Source organism: Thunnus thynnus, chromosome 5 (genome assembly GCF_963924715.1).
Source record: "Thunnus thynnus chromosome 5, fThuThy2.1, whole genome shotgun sequence".
In the NCBI taxonomy this organism is placed as follows: Eukaryota; Metazoa; Chordata; class Actinopteri; order Scombriformes; family Scombridae; genus Thunnus; species Thunnus thynnus.
The window spans coordinates 25235746-25246521 of NC_089521.1; the positions used below are offsets into that span (position 1 = coordinate 25235746).

Consider the following 10776-nt stretch of genomic DNA (forward strand, 5'->3'; position numbering starts at 1 on the left):
CTGTGTAAAATAGGCTAAATGTTCTGTTTTGGTGTCACTGCTAGGTACTGTTCCACCTGCTGGATTGCGTGAGGACGTCATCCACCACAGCGGACAAGGAGAAGATTGAGTCCGGCGGCGGGAACATCCTCATCCACCACTCGCGTGACACAGCTGAAAAACAATGGGCAGAGACATGGGTGCTGACTCTGGCCGGGGTGGCACGCATTTTCAACACAAGGCGGTATCTCCTCCAACAGTTAGGTGAGCCACGTGTAATCTACTGTGATACTGAGCCTCTGTGTATGATACATACATCAGAGAAAATTATGTTAAATGTGTCGCAGAAATATAGATTTTCACAGCCAGTCAAACTTCAGTTAGAAGTTTTGACTAACTGCGGAGTATTTATCATTCCGAGAGACATCTGAGGCACACTGATTTTCATAGTAAACGATGAAAATTACATATTGAAATGTATTCATAAATCTGTGCACAGAAGAGCAATAGTCCAGAAATGGCCCTACTGTTTTTACTGGAATATTACCACCCATTAAGTCATGTAAAACCCCATGCGGACAGGATTAATATTCCAGAGAGATATGAATGATAAAACATGAGCTTCTCATTAAATGCTCTCATCCCTCTGAACGGTATTTTATCCAGTGCCAATTTACAAGAGGTTACTCAATTACACACATTCCCAGCCCACCACACACACACTACACAAATCAGTTAGAGAAAGGCTGCCCTTCTTACATACAACCTAGATACAACCAATAACTATAGCTGGTAATGTATTATTACTATATGGGCCTCCAAGGATGAAGTCATATTGACAAAATGGGACAACAGGAAACAGTTTTTGTGACTTCTGGTTGTACTTCTGACTACGTGGCCTCTTTGAACTTCTGTCAGCTCATGTCGCTTTGAAAACTAACGTATCAAAGCGCCAATTGTCACACCTTATTTACAGTTCACACATACTGCTAATTGGCAGTTTCACACTTTGCCATCATTTCTCTACGTGTCTGCAGGTGATTTCTTCGAAGCCTGGGAGGTGCTGCTGAACCACATTCAGTCGGCCGCTCTCAGCAAGAATAACGAGGTCTCCCTGGCCGCCCTCAAGAGCTTTCAAGAGATCCTACAGATTGTCACACCTGTTAAAGACTCAGACAAAGCAGGTGATGCACTCGCTGCTATGGGCGTTCCCCCGGTGCTCATTGACCCCCTCTCAGCATCTGGTCCTGGCAGACCTCTCGTGCGTTCAGATTCACTAGTCGAGCGGCTAACGCGATACAACGGCGCCGAGCTGCAGGCTCCTCCACCAGGGGAGGAATCAGCCTTAGAGGACTCAGCATTGTGGTGGTCTGCGTGGAACACGTGGTATCGAACGGGAACTGACAGCACGAGACCGCCTAGTGGCGTGACGGAGAAGCTCTCCTTCATCCCCAGCCAGCCCTTCCTCACAGCATTGATCCAGATTTTCCCAGCACTCTACCAGCACATCAAGGCCAACTTCAGTATGGAGGATCTGAAGAAGCTGGGAGTCATCCTCCATGGGGCCGTGTCTGTGCCTATCAGCAGTGACGCCTCGCCCTTCATCCTTCCCTCCTACACTGAGGCGGTGCTCACCAGCCTGCAGGAAGCTGTGCTCACTGCTCTGGACGTTTTGCAGAAGGTGGGCAAAGGAAATATATTGTCAGAAAACAAAAACGTGGTTACCAGAGAGGCATTTAAATATTAGATTTAATAGATTATGTGTCACACAAAATAGAACTAAGACAAGAACCAAGTAGATGAATGACAGAAACTTATCTAATAAAAATTGCAGTATTATGTGGGAGCCCTAATGCTCTACTGTGTTGTTTATCCTGTATATACACCAGTACTATAAATGACTTTTTTTCCAGGGCTGCAACTGATTGATCATTTAATGGTTTATTATAAAACGTCAGAACATTTTGAAAAGTGCCCACAGCTTCCTGGGACACTAGGTAGCATCTTCATATTTCTTCTTCACCTTTTAAACCTTTTCCTTTTAAAATAATATAAAACAGAAACAGGCAGCAAATCCTCATATTTGAAAAGTCAGAATTAGAAAAGGTTTGACATTTTTTCTTGATAATACACTTTTTTATCAATTATCAAAATTGTTGACAGTGCATTTTCTTAAGGCTGACTAATTGAAAAGCAAATGATCACTTAAGCCCTGCCCCCTGTATTTTCAATCCAATTCAATGACCACACAGCTAAACTGGTTTAGTTTGATTCCGGTACAGTTCCATCATCGCGACTAACATCGAGGTGTGGTTCCATAACATCTCACAGGCTTGATATATTTGTAATGGGAACATTACACTTCCTTTTTGCCTTTGATTGAATCTTTGACTTCCTACAGTAACTCCATTCTGCCATAAATCTATAAACAAAGTCTTGAGAAATGCCTTCCTCTCCCTATTTACCAAAAGTTTTTCTTCCCATTTTGTGTCAACTCAGCCCAGGAAACAATGTGTCAGTCTGCTAAATTATGCAATATGCATTCCCGTGGTGGATGTCAGCAGTGTTTGTTCCTCCCTTCCCTCCCTGCTGCAGGCCATCTGTGTGGGCCCGGAGAACCTGCAGGTCATGTACCCGGCCATCTTTGAACAGCTGCTACTCTTCGTGGAGTTCTCCTGCAAGCCTCCTCAGTACGGCAGGATGGAAACCAAACACGTGGCCAATGCCAAATACAACCAGGTACGGGAAATGGAATTAGCCCTTTGTAACTGCTTTGTTTGTTTGTTTTTTTTCCTTTTATAAATAGTTTCATTAAAGCGTTGTATGCTGTATACTGTTATTCATCTTACAGCCATTTCATGCCATTTCAGCCCATTTCAGCCCTTCATGAGATTGACAGATTCTTCTGGACCCCCATTAGAAGCTCCCCGAGCCATATTTTCCTCATATCCCCTCCTTCATGTTTCTTCTTCTTGCTGGCAGCAGGCCAGAGAAATGTTTCACTACTTCTCAGTTCAAACACAGTTCAAATCCATCTGAAAAACAAAAACAAAAAAACAAAATGTATTTCCATGGAACTCAGTGATCTTGAGCAAGATTACTCCATCAGTAAAACCACAAACAACTCTCATTTCTTCTCAAGAACAAAAGAGCATTTTCCACAATGTTCTGATATCAGTGTATGTCTTGCACCTTGTTGCTCTGGAAACTTGCAAATAGCTTTTCATGAAGTAATAGAATCCAGCATGTGCTATGCCTCTGGGGAATGCTGACAGCTTTCTTGATCTAACAGCAGCAGGCTGGTACAATCATGCTAATAAATGTTAGCAATGCACACTCAAATCCTCACTGCAAGTTGGGGCCCAGACTCAGCCTTTACACTGGACTGGACACTTTTGTTGATCTGAATCTGTTTGAATTGTTTAAGTAAGAGGTTCAAGCGAAATTCCCACCCGGCCAAACAGATGTTATGGGTGGTCTTCATTGTCTTGTCAGCTCCAAAGTTGTCAGATTGTCTCAAATGTCCAAGGTGCAAGGAGTGAGTGTTTTTCCCCCTAAATCAGTCTTATTAAATCTCATTTAACCATCAAGCCACTGCAAATTTGATACAACTTCAACACCAGTTTAATTGCGATCTTCTCTCATTCTGTTTCTTGGGACTACTACTCACTGGATAACCATTTTAGATCCAGCTGTTTGCACCGGTGAGTTCAATCATCTCCTTCAGCCCCCCTCTATAGTTGTACTAAGCTGTGCTGAATGGTGACAACCTACCCTGTGTGGTGGATAAGATATCACACTGCATGGTAGGCTCTCTGCGTCTCTCACTCACTCCATGCTCCCCCCCCCTTCTCTGCCTGCCACTAACTGGTGGTTATGCCTCTGTGTGCACAGCCCCTGTGCAGTTTCATCTTCAGTTAAGTTTGTGTTTTTTGGTGATGTTCATACGCACACGTGTGGTTCAGTTTTTAATTCTTAAAGACACACTTTGTAGCTTCAAGTCATTTGTTCGGCTATGACATTTCAGCTTTCGTACAAGCCTAACAAAAACTTAAAGCAAACTAATTGTCAGTTTTGATTAAATTTGTGTCCTACTTATGTGCTCATACAAAGTGTGCCTTTAAAATTGCTTTCAATGTGGCTCTGCCAGAAGGTTTTAGAAATTGTTTTACTGACACGCCTGTTTTTTTTTTTCTCTTGTTGTATCTTTTTACCCCTGCAGGCAGAATGGGTTGCCTTAAACTATGTGCCCTTTGCTGAGCGCTCCTTGGAAGTGGTTGTGGACCTTTACCATAAAACAGCATGCCACAAAGCTGTCATCAATGAGAAGGTTCTGCAGAACATCATCAAGGTATTTTCACCAGGGGTGGAGAGTTGAAATTTCACATGGTCACAAAAACTTCTAAAGTTGTGAAAATCAAAAATACATTTGATCTTTAGAGCAGTGGCTGTGAATCTGAAACATATTACCGGTGTCATAGCACTTCAGCCCCGTTTCCACCAAAAGTTCCAGTTACTTTGGACCTAGAAGAACTAATATCAGGGACTAAACTTGGAACTTTAAAGTCCCTGTTGTGCAGTCCTGTTTGCGTTTCCACCACATCAGAGGAACCAGGTAGATCATGCAAATTAGACCCATGAGGAATTTAAAAACGACGGCAGCATTTAGAGACACAGTATTAACAAATCATATGAGGAAACAGCAGCAAAGATTTGTCTTGTTCTTTGTATTTACTGCTGCTTGTGTTGGATGTAATGATTGAATGAAAAGGAGAAATGCAGAGGAGGAAAAATTAAACTGAAACTAAGAGCGTCTGTCTCCACAGTATAACATCTGTTGAGTGTTTGATGGTTATTTGTTTCTGCTTTAGAACGTAACCGCCGTGAAACAATCAGAAAATAACATTTTATTTCTCTTATTCACGGGCTTTGTTCTCTCTACCGCCACTCCCTCTCTTCATTCCCTAGCTTGCTCAACCACCACCGCTCTGTCTCTCTCTCTCTCTCTCACTCACTGGTGCTCTCAGCTTGCTCGCACTATCTCATTTTTTTCTCTTGCTCTTTTTTTTTAAATGATTTGAGAAGCCAACAACAATGCTTTACTTTACTTTTGATGTTAACAAACCTTCCCTTGTCCTAAACTGGTCCTAAAGCGATTCAAGAGTATGTCCTTCTTTTATGAGTGAAGCAGCACACAAGTAGAAGCAACGGTCATCCCTGCAAACCCAACCCCCAAAGTTCCTATACTTCTGGAAAGTGCTACCCCTGTTTTGGGGGTAAAAGAATTTCCCTGGAACTTAATTTAGACCCTGGTCCCTCTGGTGGAAATGCAGGTCGAGGAACTGAGTTCTTCAAGGTTCTTAGTACCTGGGGAAAGTTCCTGCAGTTGAAACGAGGCTTTTGTTTCAAATGTGCATTTTGTCAGGTGAGAGGCAGCATTAAAGCCTAAATATTATATATCAATAGGACAGCAAGTTCTTAAGTTTACTTTCTCAACATGACTTTCAACAGGCCACTCATTGAGCAACAAGTACTGTTGAACTCTGTGCAATCATAAAAAATTTATTGGGATGTTATGAGAAGGTTTTGTAATTTAAAGAATAAATAGGCACAGAATCACACACGGCAGGAAATTGTTGCTGCACTGTTATCCGTGTGCTGAAACTTGTAGGCTAGTTGAACTTTTGGCATACCTACATAAGCAAAGTACCAACTTTAGCATTACAGTGTTGGTTTTCTCTTAAAACTGCTATAAACAATGTTTTATATTAACAGTGAACCAAACAACTTGATGTATCTGAAAAGTATTGCTTGTAATTACAAGCCTACAGAGAATTATTACCTAATTCTGCAGTTTCCTCTCAGCTCTATAGAGCTTTACAGCCTTTAAACTCATTGTTTTGGTTTTATGCCCCACAAAAGTAACTGATTTGGTTAATTCTCACCGCTAGTATATTTTGAAATTACCAATTAATTCTGGCTGCTGTATGAGAAGTCTTATCGATGTCCACCAGCCTCCGGGCAACATTCACTTTACTTGTATCTATAACCTTGACTGTATTAATCTCAAATTATCTTGCATGCAGCAAATGTTTAGTTCAGTTGATGCCCAATGTCAGCAGCATTTTACAAACCTTTTCAAAATGCAAACCAGAAGATTTTTCAGATTTTTCCAGTGTATGACACCTGCATTTGACTGCTCGTTTTCCCATAGCCTGTTCATAGAAAACCCCAAATTGAAGACAGTGAATTTGCCAAGGAACTATTAAGAAGGTTCCCTATGGACAGATCCAAATCTCACCCCCACCCTTTTTTGTCTCCAGAACAAGAAGGAGATACTTGTAAAATCCTAACCTTGGGGAACCCAGCTGTTGACTTGAAAAAGCCTTGAAAAAAGGACTTTGTCAAAAAAGATGGTCTACAAGTCTTTCTGGTTTTGTAGAATGAAACCTGAATAGCATTTCAGTTTGGTACAATAAATCTTAAAATACTGCTTTGATGTTAACTCTAGGAATTAAGATAGTGACTTGTAACACTGCAAAAAAGCCTCTCCACATTTTAGTATGAAAGACACAGAGGCAAAAGGTTTTCAGAGTACTCCAGTTAGTTTTAGTGATTTTACCTTGAAGTCTTGCTCTGTATTTCAGTCTCATGATCTATTGCAATTGCTGTCTCTTCCTCCCTGTCTCCCTCCCCATCCTTAAGACCTTGAGAATGCCCTTGGGTTTGAAGTATGCCTGTCCATCAGAAAGCACCTGGAAGCTCGCCGTTTCTTCTCTGCTCAAGGTTCTGTCTATCGGACTGCCTGTGGCGCGTCAGCATGCCTCCTCTGGAAAGTTCGACACTATGTGGCCAGAGCTGGCCAATGCCTTTGAAGACTTTCTTTTCACCAAAAGGTACAGATTTACAAAGTCTGCACTTCCATATATGAGTGTTTTGAAATGTTCTGATTAGCAAACTCATCGTTTTGGTGGTTTTTCTTTTTATAGCACACCTCCAGATAACCTTTCCATCCAGGAATTTCAGAAGAATGAAGCCGTTGATGTAGAGGTAAATACTTGTTTCTGCCATCCAGCCTGTCAACGAGATTTTGTGAGTTTGCCCACATCAGCATTGTGTTCTTTTTATTTTAGGTGGTCCAGCTGATCAGTACAGAGATTTTACCGTTTGCCAATTTCATCCCCAAAGACTTTGTTGGCCAGATCATGACTATGCTCAATAAAGGTTCCATTCACTCACAGTCTCCCTCATTCACAGGTAAGATGTGATTTTGGCAGCTAAAATTGTTTGACTTCAGCTGTGTTGTTTACTTGTATTTCTGACACTAATGGAACTGCAGGGTGGCCAAGTGTTGGAATCCTACTGCAACCATTAAGACCTTGGTACATTGCAAAAGCCTTCCCTGTGGCTCCTGTCAAAATGTTCATGTCTTGAGGAAGACATGAAAGCCCTGTTTGTTGACTCATTGTGAATCACTTCAGATAGCAGCGTCAGCTAACCATCTAAAATCTAAAAATGAGACTGCCTTCTCTTGACAGAGGCAGAGATCGATGTTCGGATGAGGGAGGAGTTTTCCAAGGTGTGCTTTGAGACGCTGCTGCAGTTTTCTTTCAGCAACAAGGTTTCAACCCCGCAGGAGGGCTACATCTCACGTATGGCGCTCTCTGTACTCCTCAAGAGGTCCCAGGATGTTCTCCGGCGCTATGTAGAAGACGAGAGGTTGAGTGGACGTTGCCCTTTGCCCAGGTACACCCTGTACATGTCTGAATAAAATACACTATGATGCACCAGCATCATAGTGTATTCTTCATATTTTTAGGACAGATATCCCCATCAGGGTTTCAGATTCAAACACTGGAATTGTTAGCGCTAGGATTTAACCACCAAGACATTTAGCAACGCAAGAGCACCCCAGCCCCATCCATGCACCCATCATTTTTCTTTTTCTCATTTGCAAACAACATAAAACCACTGTGCTTATCCAGTTTGACACACTGGCACCATATTTTAGGGTTGGTTGTAACGCTTAATCCTGCAATACATTTTTTTTATCTAAGACATGATGAAAGCTTAATCATGCCCATGGGGAAGTTATGCCATTAGTGCAGAAATGGCAAAGGGATGGCCGAGTGAGTTCAGAAAAATACAATATACTCATGAATAGCAAATGAAAAGTTCTGTAAATTTAGACAACAGCACAGCATCCAATGCCAGGATATGTTAAATACAATGTATATGAATGTAAAGTGTGTGAAAATCATGGATTAAATTGTTAGAGCATGTAATAAACAACAAATTTAAAAAGCAAAATCTCTACAATATGAAAAGTAATCAATGGTTTCATAATGAAATCGGTAACATTTAAATACTCTGTGTTATACTTAATGAGAGGATATGTTTACATACTGTACATTTTTCTGTTTTTTCCCGCTCATTAAAGCTACATTCCTTGTATTATTAGCACACATTTTAATTTGCTTACTGTTGCCTTTACAGAGATGAGAAGATGAAGCTTGAGTTCTATGTAGGCATGTTCATGGCAACTTTACAAGACCTTCAGTCACAAACTATTGATTTCTTTCTTTGTTGGCTTGTTGTTTTATTGTGACTGATTCTTTCAGGGACACATCTCCACATTTTTCTTTTAAGGCTGCATGCAACAGCTCTCAATAGATGAGCTGTCATTTTGTTTTTCACCACCCATCCTCTGTTAGTAGCATTTACAGGTTTTATGTATGTCTTTGTAGCTCATGAAGGTCTTTTGTCTTTTTCTTTTCAGGCAACAAGTGACGGAGATTATCTTTGTCTTGAAAGCTATCAGTACTTTGATGGACTCGCTTAAAAAGACACAACCAGAAAATGGTGAGTATCAAACTGTGTAAAAGATTACATACATTTTGGAAAGCGGTGAGACAATGGGGGGAAAAAAAAGAACATTACAGTGACGCCACCACATCTATCATCTATTCATTTCAGATAAATGTGTCAGAGTACAGTTGGGACCATTTTTCAAATGAGTTTTATCTCCAATCTGGGGAGAACTGTTTACGTTTCCAGCAAGGTCAATTACAAGAAATTATTTTTTAACAGCAATAGATTGAAATGAGACATTCTGAAATTACGTTTTTGAAGTGCCCTTCAAGATGTTTGCATTACATCGCCATTTATTCAGAGCAAAACTCATTTCCATTTGCCTGTGGGAATTTTATCAAGGAAATGATTTCTTTGATTGCCTTCTATCACAATTCATATTCTCTTCCTTCCTTTCCCTCCCATCCCCACCCTTCTTTGTATTTTTCCCTCTTGTTCTGCGATTCCTTTGTTTACTGCCTGCAGTGGATGGCAACACATGGGCTCAGGTGATTGCCTTGTACCCCACGCTGGTAGAGTGCATTACATGTTCCTCATCTGAGGTGAGCTCAGCCCTGAAGGAGGCCCTGGGGCCCTTTAAAGACTTTATGCAGCCACCCATCTCCAGAGTCCAGAACGGAGAGTCCTGACCAGGCTCGCTCTCAGCTCTATGTTTTTTTTATAATGAAGAAATCTTGAATGTCTCTTCTTGACCCACGTGCTTCACAAGTGCACGGACATGAACTCCACGTGAGCCCCCATCTACAGTGACATGAAGCAACCCACGGTGAGCAGAGATTCGAGGCCTGCTCGACCCACGCTGATGACCCTGACCTTCATACGCATCATTGTATGCTTATCATGTGAGCTGATAACGCCTCTGCCCCCTACATTCTCATACAGACTGGCTGCTCTCTTGTGTTAACTACAGAGATTTAAAAAAAAAAAAAAAAAAAAAAAGTTGCAGTGTTGCCTCTGGATTTAGTTTGTTTTATTCTCCTGACGAGGCCGAGTCGATGTACAGTGTGTGGTGATAGTGTTGATGATGTAATTAAGAAAAAAAAATGCAAAAACTGGGGCTTTATTGATCTTAAAAAGAACACTTAGACTTTTGCAACATTTTCAACAGTGAGGATTTTATGCAAGAAAACAAATCTTACTGTAACATTCCATGTCATCTTTAACCAGCCATCTGAGAAGGGATGTACTTGTCTGTATAAAATAAATGGGACAGTTCTATCAGCTCAGTGCTGTGTGTGGCTCAATTATAATGCTTTACTGAACCATTAGTATGTGCATTTTTAAAAATCTGTTTAGAGAGATTAATCCATGTTTTTCAAAATGCGATCTCCCCAATGAACCAAGACTCAAATGAACATCTTTTATTTAAAATGCTTCACTTGTATTACTATGTCATTTTCATATGGGCTCAACCTCATTAAGATCACCTTCACCATTGGCTTAATCTTATTATAGTTCATGAAGGTGGTCCTGGTTTGAATTTGTTGTTATTCAATAACAAATAATTGCTGAAAAGCTGTTATCTCCAGGCTTTTAATTTTATTTTAATTAATTTATTAAACGCCCTCAGATTAGACAGGCCCTCTGGTGGCCCCATGATTAGAGTACAAAGTGATGTTTTAAAATGTAAAACCTCAAAAACACACAAATAAAACCACAGCTCTAAAGCAAAAATGAAAAAGAAAAAGAAATGTTGCTGTGACACACATTGCCTGCAGATGGCACAAGTCTAAATTGTAGCAGCAAGTACTTGCTTAGCCTGTAGGTGGTGACATAAACATATTTTTACAGTCTATGGTCTACATCATGGATGTATTATAAGAGCTGGATATTGGACCGAAAATGGTGCCTATTCAGTCCAAAAGAATTGCTCGCCTGGCGCATATGCCATAAAAGTTTCTAGCTTCTGGGTTTACTTCCGGGGGT

The 10776-nt window shown here is 40.9% G+C and overlaps 1 protein-coding gene across 2 annotated transcripts in view; it reads left to right on the forward strand.

Annotated features, from left to right (window-relative positions):
- The window catches only part of mon2 (MON2 homolog, regulator of endosome-to-Golgi trafficking), a 41083-nt gene extending 31007 nt beyond the window's left edge, over positions 1-10076 (forward strand). The window contains exons 25-35 of one of the 2 annotated variants that reach the window (XM_067590356.1): positions 45-243; positions 1017-1660; positions 2575-2718; positions 3666-3683; positions 4202-4330; positions 6685-6875; positions 6969-7029; positions 7113-7236; positions 7518-7725; positions 8759-8841; positions 9316-10076. In XM_067590356.1, the coding sequence (XP_067446457.1) occupies positions 45-243; positions 1017-1660; positions 2575-2718; positions 3666-3683; positions 4202-4330; positions 6685-6875; positions 6969-7029; positions 7113-7236; positions 7518-7725; positions 8759-8841; positions 9316-9479 (1965 nt within the window). In that variant the 3' untranslated portion in view covers positions 9480-10076. The remainder of the gene's footprint in view (positions 1-44; positions 244-1016; positions 1661-2574; positions 2719-3665; positions 3684-4201; positions 4331-6684; positions 6876-6968; positions 7030-7112; positions 7237-7517; positions 7726-8758; positions 8842-9315) is intronic. The other variant, XM_067590357.1, reaches the window with a different exon arrangement.
- The last annotated feature ends 700 nt before the right edge of the window (positions 10077-10776 follow it).